At 36.7% G+C, this 20559-nt stretch overlaps 6 protein-coding genes across 17 annotated transcripts; 3 read left to right on the top strand and 3 right to left on the bottom strand.

Annotated features, from left to right (window-relative positions):
* The first annotated feature begins 1909 nt into the window (after positions 1-1909).
* Positions 1910-5046, top strand: MYB65 (myb domain protein 65). Of its 4 annotated transcripts, none has more exons than NM_111977.5 (4): positions 1910-2079; positions 2865-3301; positions 3421-4429; positions 4523-5046. In NM_111977.5, the coding sequence occupies exons 2-4, from the start codon at positions 2930-2932 to the stop codon at positions 4801-4803; spliced, it is 1662 nt and encodes a 553-aa protein (NP_187751.1). In that variant the 5' UTR covers positions 1910-2079; positions 2865-2929; the 3' UTR covers positions 4804-5046. The 4 variants fall into 4 exon arrangements, with proteins under 4 accessions (NP_187751.1, NP_001327043.1, NP_001327044.1 ...); NM_001337926.1 differs by lacking the exon at positions 1910-2079 and adding an exon at positions 2223-2403 and having other exon boundaries at positions 4523-4984; NM_001337925.1 differs by having other exon boundaries at positions 3421-5046.
* On the bottom strand, positions 5000-7966 carry AT3G11450 (DnaJ and Myb-like DNA-binding domain-containing protein). The gene is made up of 2 exons (NM_111978.3): positions 7770-7966; positions 5000-7331 (listed from the first exon to the last, which is right to left on the bottom strand). The coding sequence occupies exon 2, from the start codon at positions 7274-7276 to the stop codon at positions 5333-5335; it is 1944 nt and encodes a 647-aa protein (NP_187752.2). The 5' UTR covers positions 7277-7331; positions 7770-7966; the 3' UTR covers positions 5000-5332.
* A 157-nt stretch (positions 7967-8123) lies between these two features.
* On the top strand, positions 8124-9995 carry AT3G11460 (Pentatricopeptide repeat (PPR) superfamily protein; the record flags this gene model as incomplete). Its single annotated transcript, NM_111979.1, has 1 exon — positions 8124-9995. One exon carries the CDS (start codon positions 8124-8126, stop codon positions 9993-9995), a length of 1872 nt encoding a protein of 623 aa, NP_187753.1.
* A 25-nt stretch (positions 9996-10020) lies between these two features.
* Positions 10021-12513, bottom strand: AT3G11470 (4'-phosphopantetheinyl transferase superfamily; the record flags this gene model as incomplete). Of its 9 annotated transcripts, none has more annotated exons than NM_111980.4 (9): positions 12128-12513; positions 11883-11989; positions 11603-11778; positions 11214-11281; positions 11023-11124; positions 10769-10924; positions 10579-10683; positions 10302-10431; positions 10021-10214 (listed from the first exon to the last, which is right to left on the bottom strand). In NM_111980.4, the coding sequence occupies exons 2-9, from the start codon at positions 11966-11968 to the stop codon at positions 10135-10137; spliced, it is 903 nt and encodes a 300-aa protein (NP_187754.2). In that variant the 5' UTR covers positions 11969-11989; positions 12128-12513. The 9 variants fall into 9 exon arrangements, with proteins under 9 accessions (NP_187754.2, NP_001325586.1, NP_001325587.1 ...); NM_001337933.1 differs by having other exon boundaries at positions 11666-11749; positions 12128-12244; NM_001337932.1 differs by having other exon boundaries at positions 11603-11749; positions 12128-12244.
* Positions 12514-14294: 1781 nt separating this feature from the next.
* BSMT1 (S-adenosyl-L-methionine-dependent methyltransferases superfamily protein) lies at positions 14295-17216 on the top strand. The gene is made up of 5 exons (NM_111981.5): positions 14295-14455; positions 14630-14732; positions 15755-16153; positions 16247-16504; positions 16670-17216. The coding sequence occupies exons 1-5, from the start codon at positions 14418-14420 to the stop codon at positions 17009-17011; spliced, it is 1140 nt and encodes a 379-aa protein (NP_187755.2). The 5' UTR covers positions 14295-14417; the 3' UTR covers positions 17012-17216.
* On the bottom strand, positions 17138-19938 carry AT3G11490 (rac GTPase activating protein). The gene is made up of 5 exons (NM_111982.2): positions 19047-19938; positions 18456-18576; positions 18240-18359; positions 17914-18144; positions 17138-17837 (listed from the first exon to the last, which is right to left on the bottom strand). Exons 1-5 carry the CDS (start codon positions 19439-19441, stop codon positions 17397-17399), a joined length of 1308 nt encoding a protein of 435 aa, NP_187756.1. The 5' UTR covers positions 19442-19938; the 3' UTR covers positions 17138-17396.
* Between the last annotated feature and the right edge of the window lie 621 nt (positions 19939-20559).

Raw genomic sequence — 20559 nt, forward strand, 5'->3', positions numbered from 1 at the left:
TATAATTAACAAATTAAAAATACGTTAACTGAGATCTCAGATACTCAGGTCATTAGTACAAAGTACAAACGTCTAATAGAGGCCAATTTTGTCATCCATATTCAATTCAAACCATATCATTTGCCATAACCGTACCCATATATAGATATTTGTTAGTCTACAAAAGACTGTATAAATCGTTTTATCTTGTGTTCAAGCCATCAACTATGATATCAAATTACCAGATCACTCATGCTAAAGAATCCATCGAAATGTATTAAGTTTGTCGAAGTTCGTTACTCTATATGGTGGATTTTAAATATTTGATTTGGTTAGATAATTTTTAGTTATACCGTCAAATAAATTTCCAACTATTTAGTCAGCGAATTTAAAGATCAAACACTAATCATCAGTAATGGTTTGCTGAAAATCGTCAGAATTTCTTTTACTAGTGAGCAAGTTTTAAGATGAAATAAAAGGTGTGAAACGAAATAGAGAAAAGGTAGAGAGGGAAGAGACAAGCGTGAGACACGGAGAAGTGGAACTGATCTCTTTACGTTCCTCGTACGTTTACCAAGTTACACTGCTTTCCATATTTCTATATTATTATTCCCTCCATCCCTTTCTTCACATACTTTATGTAACTTCTTTTTAAAAACCAATTATTTGTATTCTAATTGATTGAATCAAATAGTTTCTATAAGACTATAAATAAACATAATTCGAATTCAAATTCGGCAGCGTTGAAAGATATATGTTGAACAATACATTACCACACTTATTAGTAGAATATATTTATTTCTAGAGTCTCAAAACATAAGCCAAAAAGCCGAAAGCACCTTTTTATCTTTGTGGGTTTGGTGCAATGGATCATATATATGGTACATTAGCATTTTTATCATCTTTCTCTTTTATCATTTTTCTTGTATTGTCGGGCTTGCGTCAGGCCTGTACTTATCTTCATACAACATTATTTATGTACATAACCAGAATTCAGGCCACAAACAATACGTGAGCTATTCAGGATCACGAGGTCCACGCGCTCGCTCACCTTCCTCTTTCCTCAAAGGCTTTAGCTAATTGTTAACTAGATGGAAAACAGTGCTATGGTTGAATTTTAACATATTGGTTACTACTATCTCAATAATATTTTGTAATACAAATGTCGGTAGATGAATTGATATACCACCTTCATGGATGATGAAGATCCACTTTTAAAGCCCAATTTTTTGTTTTTCTTCGATGCCGAAATCAATATGGGCACATGTGGATCCTACTATAGCAGTTCCTCAATTTGAGTTAAAAATCTTTGGGTTTTAGGCTTTTAGCCCAAGGAAAAAAAAAAAAAAAAGAACCAATTTTTATTTTTTATAATTTAATAAGAACCAAATTATTCATCATTATATACTTCTGACAACAAATATTTACTATGTATATTATATAGTGAAGAAGCTGTGACATGAAACAGATTCAAGCCAATCGTCTGATTAGCTAGAGAATCACTGTCATAATCTATTAGTTGACAAAGAATGAATGACACTAGTACAGTAGTTAATATGAGTGCGGATTCTCGTAATCTCAACGTATCTACGTCAATAAGCTCATTTATACATCATTAAATTAAAGTACAACATTCCAATTTATGTTTGGTGGGTTCCTTTTTATCAAGACGTATACGATTATACCAAACCTTTATCCATAATTATTTTTAAATGATACATTTCGTAAATATTAATATTACGATTATTATTTTTAAACCTAAAATCTTTGAATTTTATAAAATTTTAAAATTGATAAAAAAGATACGGGATTTTTTTTGAGTTAATTGATTTTCTAATAAAGATATTGGATTCTTAGTGTTTTTTTTATTCTATAATTTATTTATAACGCGGAAATAAAAAGCAAAATAATTAATTAAGTGAGGAGAGTTTTAATATTTTGATGTTTATTTCTAAATTCATCTCTTTTTTCCACTTCTGTTCAGCTCTGATGAATCTTCTTCCTCTGTTACTTTGATCTCTTTCTCCATCCTTGTCTCTGTCGATTCTCTGAGATATCTTCTCTCGAGCTTTTTCCCGCGTTATCTCTCTCCCACTCCTGGTAATATTTTCTTCTTCTTCTTCTTCTAGATTGTTCTTCCGTTACTAGCTCTTGAATCCATTTCCACGGATCTCTGATCTTCAATCTCTGTTTTCATTCTCTCTAATCAGTTGTTGAGCTTGATATTTTTAGCTAACGTTTTTCCGATTCAAATTTACGATTTGTGTGTTTTCCGATAACCAAATCGGATATCTTCAGCTCAAACTCGAGCTCCGATTTCGTCTCATGTTGTAGATCTCGACGACTTCGTATTTGTCTATGGTTTGCTGATTGTATTCAGATTGCTAGATACTCAATATAGAGCTTACTTTTACCTCAGCTAGGGTTCGTCTTTGTTGTACCTTTAGTTGCTGCTTTTTGATTCTTGTATATATGGATTTTGATTGTTCAATCGTAATTTCTGGTTCATTGAAAATCGATTTATTAGTATTCGAAATTGGAACTAAGATTTAGAGATTGCGAATTTGATACAGAAGTCATTTCAAAGTATCAGAGCTATAAAATGGTGCTTAGCTAGTTTCTGGTTTCCATTTCTGGATTTTCATTCAAATACGAAATCTATTCGTCAAAATGGTGTCACTAGTGTTCTGTAGAAATTTCATTACAGACTTTTAGTTGTTGCCTAGTATCAACTCATATCTCAGCGGTAGATATGATGAATCTACTAGACATATTTTTCAATTATCGCCTCCTTTTACAAGTTTATCATGTCATTATTTTGTTGATAACTACATGAATGCTGGCTGAAATATTAATTTGTCTCTTTTTCCTCTTAATTGGTTCAGGTTGGAGCTTGATGTCTAAATTGTTATTGAACTGCTGGAGTCTGTCTTGCTTTAAGTAGAAAGAGATGAGTTACACGACGGCGACTGCTGATAGTGATGATGGTATGCACTCCAGCATCCATAATGAATCACCAGCTCCTGATAGTATTAGCAATGGCTGCAGAAGTAGAGGGAAAAGAAGTGTCCTGAAGAAAGGACCATGGACTTCAACTGAAGACGGGATTTTAATTGATTATGTAAAGAAGCACGGCGAGGGTAACTGGAATGCTGTGCAGAAACACACTAGCCTGGCCCGTTGTGGTAAAAGCTGTCGTCTGAGATGGGCTAATCATCTGAGGCCAAACTTGAAGAAAGGAGCATTTAGCCAAGAAGAAGAACAGCTCATTGTTGAAATGCACGCCAAGATGGGAAATAAATGGGCACAGATGGCTGAACATGTAAGTAGTTTTGTAACTGCGGAAGCTACCTGATCATGGTCCATTTTCATATTTTGATATTCTTTGTGAGCCTAAAGACTAATTAATCTCTGGTATGATGTTTTCTTCTTGTTTACCAGTTACCTGGTCGAACAGATAATGAGATAAAGAATTATTGGAACACTCGTATCAAGAGGAGACAACGAGCAGGCTTACCACTTTACCCTCCTGAAATCTATGTTGATGACCTTCATTGGAGCGAAGAGTATACAAAGAGTAATATCATAAGAGTAGATAGAAGAAGAAGACATCAAGATTTCTTGCAGTTGGGGAATTCTAAAGATAATGTCTTATTTGACGATCTAAATTTTGCTGCTAGCTTGTTACCTGCCGCTTCTGACCTATCAGATTTGGTTGCATGCAACATGCTAGGAACTGGCGCAAGTTCTTCCCGGTATGAGAGCTACATGCCACCAATATTGCCTTCCCCAAAGCAAATCTGGGAATCTGGATCTCGGTTTCCCATGTGCAGCAGTAACATAAAGCATGAATTCCAATCGCCGGAACACTTTCAGAATACGGCTGTACAGAAGAATCCCAGATCTTGCAGTATCTCGCCTTGTGATGTTGATCATCATCCTTATGAAAACCAACATTCGTCTCATATGATGATGGTTCCTGATAGCCATACAGTTACGTATGGCATGCATCCTACTTCTAAGCCCTTGTTTGGGGCAGTGAAGCTGGAGCTCCCTTCATTCCAATATTCAGAAACTAGTGCATTTGATCAGTGGAAGACGACTCCGTCACCTCCACACTCAGATCTCCTTGACTCTGTTGATGCCTATATTCAATCTCCACCACCATCGCAGGTAGAGGAGTCAGATTGTTTCTCTTCATGCGACACCGGCCTACTAGATATGTTACTTCATGAGGCCAAGATCAAAACTAGTGCGAAGCACAGTTTGTTGATGTCATCACCCCAGAAGAGTTTCAGTTCAACTACTTGCACGACCAATGTTACTCAGAATGTACCACGTGGCAGCGAAAACCTGATCAAATCAGGAGAATATGAAGATTCCCAAAAGTATTTGGGTCGCTCCGAGATTACAAGTCCCTCGCAACTTAGTGCAGGTGGTTTTTCATCAGGTGAGTTGATCAAAGTTACTTGTTGATTGGTATCTTATCTACTCTTGTTCCATATTGATTCTTATGCAGCTGTGTTGGTTTTCGTATATGAAGCTTTTGCAGGGAATGTTGTAAAGACAGAAGAGTTGGATCAGGTTTGGGAACCAAAGAGAGTTGATATAACACGGCCTGATGTTTTACTTGCGTCGAGCTGGCTTGACCAAGGCTGTTATGGCATTGTTAGTGACACAAGCAGCATGAGTGATGCGCTTGCACTTCTTGGTGGTGACGACATTGGGAACAGTTACGTGACTGTTGGGTCATCATCAGGTCAAGCACCACGAGGCGTCGGGTCTTATGGATGGACCAATATGCCTCCTGTTTGGTCGCTGTAACAAAATGAACCATATCACACAATTTGAATCTTTCTGTATTTTCATGCACCTGGCTTACATGACTTGGTGGTTTGTTATAGTTGAGAGAAGATTTGTGGACTTGGTAAAAATTTGGATTTTCTTCACCTGATTTTTCTTATACTTGGAAGGCATTTATATATACTCATTTCTTGTTCCTGCTACTTCCATCATACTAGCTCGATTGGTTTTGTTTAGATTGTAAAGAAGCAAATCAAAATTAGGGCTTATTGTAGCCCAACCTCTAATTGGGACCGGAGACACAGCAGCATGAGCGATGCGCTTTATTTCACAACTTGAAACTAGACGCTAATCAAACGTTACATAAGATTATGTAAAAAACAACATACTCCATAATAGTGGCTCCAGCACTCTCAATATATAGAGACATCAAAGGGAAATGAATCATTACAAATAATAAAAAAGTTTTAGGTCTTGCTTCTCGCAAAGTAACGGTGCCCCAAGAGGATTAAAACCCAAAATTCTCATGGGACTCCGAAATGATTTTACCTCATACTCCGGTTTTCTTGTTTCTAATGATTTCCTTAAGCTCTGCAAACTTCTTCTTGCATTGGTTCATCGTTTTACCAGGGACAGCTGCAGCTACTCTCTCCCATCTTTGGCTTGTCTCTTTCGGGAATGTCTTTAAAGCTTGAACCAAAGCTCTTTCTTGCACAGTCGACCAACTATCTGCGTCTGAACTTCCACCTACTTCACCATTGTTGTCTGAGCTTTGACTGCTCGAGCTTTTCCCCACAACAGTCTCTTTAGAGGGCTTTGCATTTGTTGTGGTCGTCATTGTGGGTAGAGATTCTCCGAGCTCCTCTCTTGTGGAGAGAGGGGATGTGATTGAAGCAGAGGGTTTCCTCTTCTCGAGGAAAGAATCGAATGCTTTAGCTGAATCTGGTTTTTGCAGGAGAACTGTTTTAGTTGCTTTCAGAATTTCCTCTACAGATCTTCCTGTACCAATGTACTCTGAAATAACTTCCCATCTCCGCGATGTCCCCTTTGGATATTTTATCATTCCTTTTCTCAGCATATCAATCTCTTCCTTGCTCCATGGTTGTTTCTTCTGAGTGCTACTATCTAACTGTGAAACTCGGGTTGTAGGCTCTGTGCCACCGTTGGTCTTCTTACTTACTTTTTCTTTAGATTCGGCTTCATCATTTCTACTACTGTTGCATCCATCTTTGATCACCTTTGCCAATTCTAGTCCTTCTTTGTTTCCCATTTTATCACATAGATTCTGCAACTGCTCGGTGTTAAGTGACATGCATAGATTCTCTATATCTTCCTCAGAGATGTCAAGCAGACGCTGAGCCACGAGAGGAGCTGAGAGAGTTCTAAGACGATTTCGTTCTTTGCGTAAGAGCTTCTTCTCTCTTTCCTTAGTTTTCTTTTGTTGTTGTGCAGATTCTGCTGCTCGCTTTTCTTCTTCTTCTTTTCGCCTTTTCTCTTCTTCAGCAGCAATAGCAGCGTCCTCTTCCTGCTTCTTCTTGGCCTGAATTTTTGCATCTTTTTTCTGTTGCTTCTCAGCCTTTTCTTCCTCTTTTCTTTTCACAATTCTCGGGTCTTTTCTATACGCATTGTCAACAAGAGTCCTGATTCGAGCATGCTCCTCCTTTCTAGCCTTCACAGTTTTTTTTGCATTCTCCTTTTCCATCCACCTACGTTCTTCACGGGAATCTGCTTGTTCAAGATCATGCTCCTCTTCATCAGGAAATTCCCTCCAACTCTTGAAAGCGTACCAAAAGTTGTAGAACTTATCAACATCTTTAAGTGGTGTGTTTTCATCTCCCAAATCTGGAATACGCTGATTCACTGACCACCTAGCATTTCTCTTAAACGCTGGACCAAACACCTTGAAAAAGTCTTGCGGCAAGCAATCCGATGGGACCTCGTCATCAAACTCATCAGTGGAGTCAAAAATTCTTCTCCTAGTTGGGTCCATCAATACCTCATATGCTTCTTGAATCGCTTTGAAGCGAGATTCAATCTCATCTTTTTTTGCCTCCTTGGCTTCTTCTGTTTCCTCTAACAGAAGGAGACTAGCGAGTTTATCAGGATGATGCTTCAATGCAGCTTCACGATAACTTTTCCTAATCTGATCTTCCGTCGCAAGATATCTTAGATTGCTCAAACCCAACAACGCATAGTGGTCTTGTTGCTGGGTACCAGACTTCTTCTTTCCTTTGTTGGCATACGAGTTGAATGAAGGAACATATTCCTTCTCTTTATCATCTCCCACTTTCTTATCACCACCTTCATCGTCTGTGGGTTCTTCTGCACAACCATGCAGTTTAAGCGCAGCAGAATGGAAGGCATGACCAGCAGGTTCACGGTTTAAAGCCTTCACAGGAAGACAATTGGAAAAAGCAAAGAACGGTTTTCCATCCACAAGCTCCTCAGAGTACGTAATTAGCCTAATAGCAGACTCACTTCTCCGGCTCGGCATGATGAACAGTTTATACGAGCTGCACCTTACTCCAAGTGAATATCCACCCTGATTTCTGTCGCAATGATTAAGCATTAACCAAGTAAACGAGAGAACAGCACAATAAACTCCAGATGTTACACAAAGGCTAATGGTTTCACAAGGCCTGGTTTAAAAACACATTGTTTTCGCAAGACACTGATCAAAGCTACTAATACAACTCCGAGTATGAAACTCCATAAAAATGACGAAAAAGAAAGGAACATGATCGCAAAATACATCTCATAAGAACCCTAGAAACCAATCATACTCCTAAGGTTAGTTATTAGTTATTACTCAGTACCATCAATTGTCTAATCTAGATTTTCTACTATCAGCTTATCCTCCCCTTATGCACAAACAAAAGATGATCTTATTCAATCTTAAGATATTTCACGAATCAATCAGATAACATTCGAAAACCACTCAGCTACCATAAGTAATAAAACAACAGTGATTAAACCGATTCTCTTACCAGAAACTGAGCTCCTAGTAACCCCGATCCGTTGGTCGGAAGCTGCTCCGGCTATTACTTGCCGCGCGAGCTTCCCTCCAACCTACGGCGGTTGAGAAAGATGATGAAGAAGAGAAGGTTTAATCTGGTTTATTGAGGAAATAGCGGCGGCAACGATTTCCAGATGGAGGAAAGTATCTGAGAAGAAGAAATGGTCTATCACAGATTAATACCCGTTTGGTTTTACGTATAACTCTATTCCCCCAAATTTTCGGATTACTTTGGGCTACAGGCCCATACTATTTGGGCCTTATTCTCATAAAAATTAGAACTATGCGTTTTAACCCAAACAAGTCATAATCAGCGCGGGAGACCATGATCGTCGTTACAAGCTTTGTACGGAACTCCGCCGTCGCTGCGGTGGCTTCGACGCCATGGAACGTACGTTTGAGAGAGCTCGCATATCAGTCATTGTTTTCTGAATCTATATCTCTTTACCGGTCAATGCTCCGTTCTGGTTCTTCTCCCGACGCGTTCTCTTTCCCTTTCATTCTCAAGTCTTGTGCTTCCCTTTCGCTCCCTGTCTCCGGCCAACAGCTACATTGCCACGTGACCAAAGGCGGTTGCGAGACTGAGCCGTTTGTACTAACGGCTCTGATCTCAATGTATTGTAAATGCGGTTTGGTTGCAGATGCACGTAAAGTGTTCGAAGAAAATCCTCAGTCAAGTCAGCTTAGTGTTTGTTACAATGCTTTGATATCTGGGTACACAGCAAACTCGAAGGTCACTGATGCTGCGTATATGTTTCGTAGAATGAAGGAAACTGGTGTGTCTGTGGATTCAGTTACAATGCTTGGGCTTGTCCCGCTATGCACGGTTCCTGAATACCTCTGGCTTGGGAGGTCTCTTCACGGTCAATGTGTTAAAGGAGGACTGGATTCTGAAGTAGCTGTTTTGAATAGTTTCATCACAATGTACATGAAATGCGGGTCGGTAGAAGCTGGTAGGAGGTTGTTTGATGAGATGCCTGTGAAGGGTTTGATTACTTGGAATGCTGTGATTTCTGGATATTCACAGAACGGGCTAGCTTACGATGTTCTGGAACTTTATGAGCAGATGAAATCATCGGGTGTTTGTCCTGATCCTTTTACATTGGTTAGTGTTCTGTCTTCTTGTGCCCATCTTGGAGCTAAGAAGATTGGTCACGAAGTAGGGAAGTTAGTAGAATCCAATGGTTTTGTACCAAATGTTTTTGTAAGCAATGCATCGATTAGCATGTATGCTAGATGCGGTAACTTGGCAAAGGCACGTGCTGTTTTCGACATCATGCCTGTAAAAAGCTTAGTTTCATGGACCGCCATGATTGGTTGCTATGGGATGCATGGAATGGGAGAGATTGGGCTTATGCTTTTTGATGATATGATAAAAAGAGGCATAAGACCAGATGGGGCGGTGTTTGTAATGGTTTTATCTGCTTGCAGCCATTCAGGGCTAACGGATAAAGGTTTAGAGTTATTTAGAGCGATGAAGAGAGAGTATAAGCTGGAGCCTGGTCCTGAACACTACTCTTGTTTAGTTGATCTACTCGGAAGAGCTGGTCGGCTAGATGAAGCCATGGAGTTTATAGAGTCAATGCCTGTTGAACCGGACGGTGCTGTTTGGGGTGCTCTATTGGGTGCTTGTAAAATCCATAAGAATGTGGATATGGCAGAGTTAGCTTTTGCAAAGGTGATTGAGTTTGAACCCAATAACATTGGCTACTATGTATTGATGTCAAATATATATTCAGACTCGAAAAACCAAGAAGGAATCTGGAGAATCCGGGTAATGATGAGAGAGAGAGCATTCAGGAAAAAGCCTGGGTATAGTTATGTGGAACACAAGGGAAGAGTTCACTTGTTTTTAGCTGGCGATAGAAGTCATGAGCAAACAGAGGAAGTCCATAGAATGTTGGATGAGTTAGAGACTTCTGTGATGGAGCTTGCGGGAAACATGGACTGTGATAGAGGCGAAGAGGTTTCGAGCACTACCCGTGAGCATAGCGAGAGGTTAGCAATAGCTTTTGGGATTCTCAACAGTATTCCAGGCACAGAAATTCTTGTGATAAAGAATTTGAGGGTTTGTGAAGATTGTCATGTGTTCCTCAAGCAGGTTAGCAAGATTGTAGATCGCCAGTTTGTTGTAAGGGATGCATCTCGGTTCCACTATTTCAAAGACGGGGTCTGCTCGTGCAAAGATTACTGGTGATCTTCCAAGTGTCTCACAAACATGATGGTCCAATAATAGGCTACTTTTATTTTTCGCTTGCACAGAATGTATACTACAGAGAGGATGTACTCAAAACAGAATGATTACAGAGAAATCTGAAGGTTTAAGGCTACACTAACTAAAGAAGTTTGCTTTCAGATATAAGTTCATCTTCTACAAACGGGATGGTTTTTCGGACAATCACCCTCATAGGAGCTCCTGCAAGAAGGAAAAAGATGTGATGAAGAAATTACTGAATAAAATGGATTTTTCAGTATCAAGAGATATGTCAACTGAAAATTGCACCTCCACTAGCTTCATCATCTTCAATACAGATTGCAGCATAATGAGAATCATCCAACTCCAAAAGGGAAAACTTCCATTCTCCATCGCATTTGTTTGTCTCCTCCAGCGAACTTGCAGTCATTTCAGTCATCTAGAGAAAACAATCAAGCGTCTTTAATTTTACCACTACTGTATGTATACTGCAAATGAAATTTCAGAAAGTGTACAACACAAAAACTAATCGCATTTGATAAACTCCTTATTCAATTCCACTGTGTAAATTAAGATCAAAACAGACCTTGCAAAGATTGTATTCTCCTTTTGTTCCAACCTTGGACTGGATTGTGAAGGTATTAAAAGGTGCAGCAGAAAAGCCTTTTCCTAATGCTTTCACATATGCCTCCTGAAAGAATCATCACAACAGTTTTAAAACTTTTGATAAGCTACAATTTTCAGGCTCAAGTAAATGTGTTGTTAGTAGAAACTACCTTTAGGGTCCATAACTTAATAAATTCCTTTCTCTGAACTTCAGGGTCCGGTAAAGTTGACAAAAACTTGACTTCATCAGCAGAGTAAAATCTTTCTGCAAATGCTAAGATATCATGTTTAATCTTCCTTTCCTTGTCTTCAACATCGATACCAACCTACAGTCGTTGTAAACTGCAACTGTTCAAATTTAAAAACAAGAAACCACTAATTTTGGAAGAAAAACTGGAGGCATTTGCTTGAATAGAAGACTTACCGGAACGTGTACAGTCACCCCACAGGCAATTAATGAATCTGTGTGAGAAATGTTGAAATGCAATGGTGGATTATTACAGTTCGTATAATTCTGCCAATCTACCTGTAAAAATTTAAACAAAAACAAATGAAATTTTGCCCCTAAGCCGAGACTAAGAGTTAGTCTAGTATAATCCCACAAAACTGTCTCACCTCAGGCTTCCCATACATATTCTTCTTGAACATCAAGGCCTTAGGATCGACTTCATTGTTTGTCTGATCTAGTAATAAAACCACCATTACAATTAATACTATCCAAACTCGTTAAAATCTAGAGTTTCTATAAGAAAAGTTCAATCTGCAGGTAATCACCAGATGGTAAAAACAGTAAGCTTCACAGATTCTTGATGAACTGAATAAAGAAGAATTAAGTTTTCTTTCAAATAAAGTTTTACTAGGCCATAACCTGAGAGACTTGTGTCATATACAAGGGGCAGGTTCAGGTTACTAAGATGATCAATCTTCAATTAGCAAAATCAAATAGGAAACTCCAATGGCTAATGATGGAAAACTAGATGGTAAGTAAGTAAGAATTACCATACATCTAGCAATGGTGGTCCGAACCAAGGTTCGAGCAAGCAAAGCATTCTTCTTAAGCTCATCGCCTCGCATCTGAAGAACTTTCTCTTTCTCGGTTGGTGACAGAAGTTGAGAGTAGTGTTTTAGAAGAGATGTACTCTTCACTTCATCTGGTCGAATAAACCATAGATGAGTCTCCCTACATGTCAAAAGATAACACAATGTAGAAGATAATAAACAGATAAGAATGTTGAAGATGAGTTTCAACACAATTTGGATCATTGCACAACATTAGGAACGTACATCCGAGATGGAAGTTGCAGAGGAACCAGTGAAGGCAATTCGATCGATAAGCTTCGCTGCAATTGAGACATGACTCTGATTCTCATCAGCTCCAACAAATTCTTATTCTATTGGAATCCCAAAATCGCAACATTCAAACAAGAATCAGTAATCCAATCAGTGACAAGACAAATTTAGAGAATCGATCTAGAATTCTAAGAACAAGTAATCAACTGGACTTGGAATCAATTATTCAGATGAATTACCCAAACGGAAATTAATACTCCGGCTAAACGACGGCGAGGTCCCTTGCCGGTGACGGAGGAAAGATACTCTAATCGAACGGAGATGGTAATACTTTCTGTTTGAGAAAAAAGTACTAACAGTGTCGAACCAAATCGAATTTTATTTTGAACCAAACGGTTTTACTTATCCTTAAACCAAACTAACCCGTAAATACTTTGGTTCCCAGTTCCGTTCGCTGGATACCGGGAATTACATTTAACCGGATATTAGAATTACAACATTTTTTGTTTTGTTTTGATTAATAACAGAGTTCTACACTTCTACTTCTAACTTGTGAACCTTAAAGTTCCATAGTTAAGGAAAATCTCATGATATACAAGATTAGGGCAACATTTTTTTGTTTTGTCTTTAACTTATCTAATAAAAACAAAATTTTAGTAAATTCGAAATTCAGTTTGGCCTGTAGGAGAGGTCCGACCACCCATCCAATATCTCCGGTTTATGAAACATGGACTAGATTATAAAAGAATCTTTTATCGTACGAGGAAATTTGAACGTATGATTCATCATGCATGCTTTGCCGATTTTCTAGGATAAAAGGTGGCGTACCATCAATTGGATGGGGCCGCCGCAGAAATTAGTTACTAGTACTACCAAAGAAATAAATAAATTTAAATGAGACTTTCGTGTTCCACATGGTCTCTCATCCCTCTCTACTCGGAAATGGAACTGTTGATACGGACAACGGAGTTTTTCTCGACCGCAAAACATAAATTGTCGAGTACTATTTGTAATTTGAGATGGTTTACGTAAATTGAAATAGTCCTTTCTGATCATAAATGGCCTGTTTTCTCCACTCTTTTAAATGAGTTTGGATTGTTCATAGACAGATTTTCTCATTTTTTTCGATATATGTAAATCTCCGATTATTAAATTGTAGGCCGGATTGTTAGATAAAGCTTCTACAACTATAGATTTGTTGAGTTGTCATACGTAAACAGTTTTGCTTCAAATTCACTAACCTAGGACCCTCCTTTTGATATTAATGTGTGGTTGTTAGAAAAACAATTTTTCGTGTTCCATATAATTTTAGAATTACGTGGCATGGAACATTTACATCGGGGATAAATTAAGCGTCGTCCACAGATTTTACGACAATGCTCCATATAAGAACATGCATTACAAAAAAAAAGGGAAAAAATGCATGTTCATGTATGGTCGTCTGTCTGTTTATAATTGAAAAGGACTTTGATGTTGTTAATGTTATTAATGGAGATTACTTTGAATCTCACACGGTTTGATTAAACGAATCTTCGTCAGCACACACTCTGTTCACACTTATTATTTGAGACTAGCAGAAGAAACTCACTAGTTTATCATAGATTCTGACCTTCGCACTTGTTAGTCTTTTAATAACTTGAAGATACTCGCCATTGTATATCACAACTAGGCGATTTCTCGTTCATTTAAAATGTTAATATTCGTGTTTAATGTATATTTAATTGAAGTAATGATTTTACATGTACAAATGTATCCTAGTATTTTGAATCTTCTAGTACCAAGTGGTTTTCTCTTCGATTACCTTTTTGTCTTTTTTCATTACAACATGAACAACACCAGCAATAATTAAAATATCGTGCTTTTTGTTTTTGTCATTTTTTGGGGTCATACATATATAATATATACACGTAAGTTCAAACATTTGTTTGTTGTTCTTTTTGTTTGTCTTGGATTCGACATCCTTAGAAATAAAAACCACATTTTTAATAACGAAAGTTCATTAAAAGTATTTCGAATATTTTAGGCATGTTGGTTTGATTAGAGTTTGTATTCCTTATTCAAACTAATGTCGTTGTTTTTTACTGTTTAGATCGAAAGAAAAGTTTTTTTTCGTAATTTTCGTTTATTTATTTTGTGAAATCACTAGCAAAGAAAAACGTACGTGACTATCACATCAAACCACTATAACATCTCATTTTATCTATCGCTTAATTCGTTTTTTAAGATCAGATCTGAGATCATTGTGCATTTCAATTGTAAAACCGAGCCTAAAGTCAATAATATAACATTATTTCAGAACCAATAATTTTTAACAGACGTTGTTTGTTTTTGGGTCTCAAGCTGAACGACTTTGCAACTAGTACACTTGGCATATGTTTCATGTTTTTTTTATAAATAATGTGCTACCTTGATGAAGTTCCCTCTCTCTATAAATTGAAGTGTGTGAGATGCATCATCCATACACAACATCTTCCATCTTCCGATAATTCTCCTTTAGTCTTATAATCACTAATAAGTACGATAATTGAAATGGATCCAAGATTCATCAACACCATTCCTTCCTTGAGGTTCTTATCTCCAATTCATGTATCATTAATGCAACACATTCACACACACACACACATAAATATTCTGTATATAGAGTTAATGCTTCTTAATTTGATTTAGTTATTTAAATATAGATCGATATATATCCATGCAGCTGTTTATGTAACAATATATGCATGTATGTCGCGATGCAGGTATGATGATGATAAGTGTGATGATGAATATGCGTTTGTGAAAGCTCTATGTATGAGTGGTGGAGATGGTGCCAACAGTTACTCCGCCAATTCTCGCCTTCAGGTTCTTCAATATCTTCGCTTACTTTTAGGGTTTAAGCAGAAACAAATTATTAATGTTCAGATTTTTCTCTGGTGATACAAACATTTTTACAATCATTTAATTATGATAAAATTGTAAAAACTGAACATGAACTAACTAATTGTCAATATCAAATATTAAATGAATTTACATATAAGAACATAATATTTAAATGTCTTTATATGAATTGCAAAAACTTCAAATATATTATGCATGAAGTAGAAAAATATAAACATATACTCAATAGAAATAGATTTTCTTGTTTTTAAAATTGAAACATATGTTCTTTCTATCTATATGTTGAGACAGTCTTTAATAAAATTCTACTCAAAAAGAGAAGTTATGAAAGATGCATGATTTCCATCTATTTTATCCAATCAAATTCATTCATATCATATGTTAGTTTGTTTTTAAGAAGTTTACATTTGTATTTAGGAAAGTAAAAATATATTAAAAATATAAGTAATTTAAAACGAAATTATAGGTTTCATTTAAAATAAAAAAAATAAAATATAACTAAGATATTTATGTTAGATTAACCTCTACTAATTGACTAAAAAATGGTATATATGTTGACCAAAAAAGAAAAAGATACTAATGATACAATTACTAACATATGCGTTCTGTTAACGACGGTTCTGCCAAACAAATTAAAATGTTGATAAATGACGATTCTTAGGACTAGTATAAATTCTCTAAATTAAAAAGGGCTCATTACATCACCTATAACTTATAAACCTACAAGTCATTAAAGAATAATAAGGCATGTACATGCACTAGTCAAATTGTAAACTCGAAAATGCATAAACACTAGTAATATATAAATGTATATAACTCAAAATCATATATTGTTGTTGTTATCGTATGAAGCATGGGTCCAGTATCACATTATCACGGATCGACATACTGTAAAGAAAAAAATCATATTTTCTAAACGAATTATAAAATCCAGATAATAATACTATTTTTTATAACTAAGCTTCTTTTTTTGTTGTTTTTTTTAGAAAAAAGTTTTATCAATGGCCAAACCAGTCTTGGTAAGAAACACAGAAGAAATGATGATGAACTTAGACTTTCCTACGTACATCAAAGTTGCTGAATTGGGTTGTTCTTCGGGACAAAACTCTTTTTTGGCTATCTTTGAGATCATCAACACCATTAATGTGTTGTGCCAACATGTGAACAAAAACTCACCAGAGATCGATTGTTGTCTAAACGATCTCCCGGAAAATGATTTCAACACGACCTTTAAGTTCGTACCTTTCTTCAACAAGGAGCTCATGATCACAAACAAATCATCATGTTTCGTCTATGGAGCTCCAGGTTCCTTCTATTCCAGGCTCTTCTCTCGCAATAGCCTCCATTTAATACATTCCTCTTATGCACTCCATTGGCTCTCTAAGGTACTTATAAATAATTTCAAGATGTTGTTTATTTCTATGAAACGTTAGAGGTTTTGATATTGAAACGATGGAATTGTGTGTTCATGATTAAAGGTTCCCGAGAAACTTGAGAATAATAAGGGGAATCTGTACATAACAAGTTCAAGTCCTCAAAGTGCATACAAGGCCTACTTGAATCAATTCCAAAAAGACTTCACCATGTTTCTAAGGTTACGTTCTGAAGAAATTGTCTCTAATGGACGTATGGTTCTCACCTTCATCGGAAGAAACACTCTTAACGATCCATTGTATAGAGATTGTTGTCACTTTTGGACATTGCTATCAAACTCTCTCCGTGACCTAGTCTTTGAGGTATATCAAATCAACTTATTCATTTCTTTTGTAAAACTTTTTAAATATGGGACATTCATGGTCTTCGACATAGATTAACATTTTTATATATTTTACTCAAAATATAAGACCAAACATATATATTATTGTGGAACATGGTACTCATTGCTATCTTCATATAAACAGGGTCTTGTGAGTGAGTCAAAGCTGGACGCATTCAACATGCCGTTTTATGATCCGAACGTACAAGAACTCAAAGAAGTGATACAAAAAGAGGGCTCTTTTGAAATCAATGAATTGGAGTCACATGGATTTGATCTTGGTCACTACTACGAAGAAGATGACTTTGAAGCAGGACGCAATGAAGCTAATGGCATAAGAGCTGTTAGTGAACCAATGCTCATTGCTCATTTTGGAGAAGAAATTATCGATACCTTGTTCGATAAGTATGCATACCATGTGACTCAACATGCCAACTGCAGGAACAAAACGACTGTCAGTCTTGTCGTTTCCTTGACTAAGAAGTAAGAAGTAATCAACTTCTGTCATGTTGCTCTATTTGTATTTATTTACTACTGTTATTTTGTTTCCTTGAATAAATTTCAACACCTGCCATTCAATGTGATGATGTGGAGCTAGTATTGGAAAAAAGTGTGACTGTAATATATTATGGTAAATTTGGTAAATGATTTATTTCCTGCAAAAGTTGCAGATACTGCTTTCAAGTATGAAGATAAATCCTTGTGAAGAGAAAGAGAAACTGAGAAACTTATCATTGACATTATATGCAGAAACGTAGCATTTCTTGATACACAAGCAACCATCATCAAAATTCAAAAGCATCCATCCATCCCACAAAACCCAAATTAAGAAATCCAAAAGCTGGATCAAAAACATCAACAGTAACCTTTTTTCATCGCCAAGCTTCGAATAGCTCAACTCTGTAATTCACACGTCCCACAATACTACTCGCTTTCGACATGGTTCTCTGCTCCTCCCAACCAATGTGTTTCTGTCCAAAACCTCCACTGCTGTTATTAACCAGAGAAGACTTTTTTATGTCAACAAGTTCTACAGATTCGGCACATTCTTCTTCTTCTTCATCTGCAGACTCTTCTTTGTCTTTCATCTCCGCCTCAAAGTTGTCTAAAGTTTCCTCCTTGTTAGCTTTCATGAGATGTAACAACTGTCTACTGCTGCTCTGATCACCATTATGGTCCCGAGGACTTGGATTTGAGGCTGGAACCAACTTATCTCTAGATTCTTTTCGGTCTTTAAGCGTCTTCACAATAAGTGTTTTCAGAAAGTTCATAACTTGCACAGCATACATTAGAGCCGTCAATGGATCCAACATCTGCAATTTGACTGATGTCATTTACCAAAATACGAACACATCAAACAATCTTTAGAGATTCATTCAAAAAACTTACCTGAGTCATGTTAGGTGCAAAAACCATTGCAATGTTTCGAGCATTCATCTTGTTAAGTTGTTCCATCTCAACAACATCAGCCATTAGATTGATAGCCCAATCTAACAAAGAAGCTTCTGTTGAAGGAAGAAGCCTTACAAGCTCCACACACTCATCTTCACTCTCAGACTCCATTACTTGCTCTGGTGAAAGTGAATCCAAAACGCCACTAGGAAGTTCCCTAAACCAAGCCTAGAGGATAAACCAAGAAAAAATCCACAAATTCAAAAAGGGTGAAAGAAGGGAAAGGAAACAATAAGATCCTTGTGGAGTTTATGGGTTTTTACCTTAATGAGACTTGCTAAGCAGTGGACATCAATGTTATCAGGTATAATACCTTTATTCAACTCTTCTCTTATGTACTCTTCTTGACCATTCTCACCATTAATCCTGAAAATTCCCTCTACCTATATAAGGCAACAAACAAAGCAAATGAAAACTTTATTCACCCATTGTCATTAAACCAGATGGAAATTGTTTTAAACATGCAGATTAACACGTACCCGCAATCCGCCTCTACTGTACAAGTGACTCTGCATCATCAAAAGTATCGTAGGCACGATGTTCCCTCTAGTATCATAAGATAGCTGCATTGATTCAGTAGAGACTCCAAACACGGTTGCACTGCATTTACAGAAAAAGACTAATCAGCTTCTGATTTACACAAAAGAGTTAAACTATCTAATCTGATCAGTCAAGAGTCGTTGACTAGCTATTCACTTAATAATTACACCCAAATTCATAGAGAATTCACAAAAGAAGTCCTCAATCTATATACCTCACTCAAGATCCTTAACAACTCACAGAAAACAAAGGGATTTGAATCAAGAACATCAAAAAGTATGGATCATTGATGTCAGGGGACACACTAATTGCAAGTAAAAGACAGAATAGATTCTATTAACAGAAGGGGATTTCAATTACGGCAACTACTGGAAATAGAAGAAACCAAAACCACACCCAAAATTGATTTTTAACACATAGCTTCAACAACAACATTATTCCCAAGAATTTGTTAACTAAAACAAGAACTAAGAGAATCCTAATCACCAAACATTACCAGAAACATCTATCATCGTTACAAGTAAACGAACCTTGCACTAGGAGCTCGTCTAGGGACTTCAGGTTCAAACTCAACAGGCAAGCCAAGGAAGCCATGGAAACGATCAAAGGTAACATGAGCGACATGTCTAACATCTGTAGGAACACCAATCTCCATTGAACAAAGATCCTCTTCACCAACACACCCACCAATCACAGACCTTCTAATAGCAGAAACAAGAATCTCCAATGCAGATGAAAGCTCGAATCTTTCTCTCTCTTTCTCGCTTCTCTCTTCCTCTTCTTCCTCTTCCTCACGACGAGAAATGTTAAAAGGAGAATGTGGGTCTCTATTACTACCATCATTGCCTCCTCCACATGATGTAGAAGAAGAGCTTGAAGGTGAAGGGAAATGACATGATTGGCTCGATTTTAGAACTTTAGCCATTATTCTCAAAGGATAATCCAAAAAAATCAAATCTTGGAGTGATGGGTACTCTCTGAAAACAGTGATGGAGAGGTCAAAATCAATGGCTATAAAGAATCAATCTTTAGGGGGAAAAAGAGAAAACCTAGAAAATTGGATTAGTGGAGTAATTAATGATATTTCTGTTGGGGAAAATAATTGGGAAACTCAAAAGATTAAAACTTTTTGGGTATTACTAAGCGACGCGTAGAGTTGAATTGAAGAAAGGATATTAGTTGGTGGCTTGTAATTATCACTTCACAATCTTTCTTTCTTTCTTCTTCTTCTTCGTATCCTATACACAGAGAAGAAAGAGAGAGAGATTGGTGGAGGTTGGTGAGAGAAGATGAAGGATTAACGAGGAAGATGAATGTCGAGCTGTCTTTTTTATTTTGTGACTTACTTTTTTTTTGGTGTCTTTCTCTTTATGAAGTAAAGAAACCTTGCAAATTTTGTATTATGTAATAACTTTTTGTTTCTATGTGTATATCAAATCTTACAAGATATCTCAAATTTGGAGTATTAATTAACTTTTATAGTATCATTTCTCTGCCGGATGAATGTACCACACACAAAAAAGAAGAAGAAGAAATCTAGCATAAATCCATAATAATCAGTTGAGAAAAAAAAATAGTAAAAGATTATCTACAATGAGACTAGTCTCATGTACTTGGTAAACCTAATAACAACCAATGATCCATAATAACACAATTTCTATGGCTTTTGGTCATTAAATTTAATGATGATGGAATAGTTAAACACAAATTGTAATCCACGCTAAGATGTGAGATTTTGATATTGTGACAAACAAAAATGAGATTGATATTGTAAAATCAAATTTGAAAGAAATAAAAAAAAGGATGGTGAAGTTCATTGAACAGCTTGCATCTAAAGTGAATCTTTTAGTTACTTGCAAATGGTCCATGAGAATAATATACGAAGATGGTTAACATTTTTATGTAATATTTGTTTACCGTTAGAATTTAGAAAGAAGCAATCTCTCGTACTCTTTCTATTCTCTTCCCCAAAAACCAAAGAGAAAAGAATAAAAGAGAAAGTGAAGTTGGTGAAAGTTCTTTTTGGATTAGTTGTAAATCCAT

The sequence above is a fragment of the Arabidopsis thaliana genome, chromosome 3, assembly GCF_000001735.4.
Source record: "Arabidopsis thaliana chromosome 3, partial sequence".
Lineage (NCBI taxonomy): Eukaryota > Viridiplantae > Streptophyta > Magnoliopsida > Brassicales > Brassicaceae > Arabidopsis > Arabidopsis thaliana.

Coding starts and splice junctions, on each gene's coding strand:
- AT3G11490 (NM_111982.2), bottom strand. CDS start 19,441: ATGGCTAAAGTTCTAAAATCGAGCCAATCATGTCATTTCCCTTCACCT. Junction 18,360..18,455: donor ACAGTAGAGGCGGATTGCGG/GTACGTGTTAAT, acceptor TGCCTTATATAG/GTAGAGGGAATTTTCAGGAT. Junction 18,145..18,239: donor GCTTAGCAAGTCTCATTAAG/GTAAAAACCCAT, acceptor TTTATCCTCTAG/GCTTGGTTTAGGGAACTTCC.
- AT3G11450 (NM_111978.3), bottom strand. CDS start 7,276: ATGCCGAGCCGGAGAAGTGAGTCTGCTATTAGGCTAATTACGTACTCT.
- BSMT1 (NM_111981.5), top strand. CDS start 14,418: ATGGATCCAAGATTCATCAACACCATTCCTTCCTTGAG. Junction 14,456..14,629: donor AACACCATTCCTTCCTTGAG/GTTCTTATCTCC, acceptor GTCGCGATGCAG/GTATGATGATGATAAGTGTG. Junction 16,154..16,246: donor CACTCCATTGGCTCTCTAAG/GTACTTATAAAT, acceptor TCATGATTAAAG/GTTCCCGAGAAACTTGAGAA.
- MYB65 (NM_111977.5), top strand. CDS start 2,930: ATGAGTTACACGACGGCGACTGCTGATAGTGATGATGGTATGCACTCC. Junction 3,302..3,420: donor GGGCACAGATGGCTGAACAT/GTAAGTAGTTTT, acceptor CTTGTTTACCAG/TTACCTGGTCGAACAGATAA. Junction 4,430..4,522: donor TGCAGGTGGTTTTTCATCAG/GTGAGTTGATCA, acceptor TCGTATATGAAG/CTTTTGCAGGGAATGTTGTA.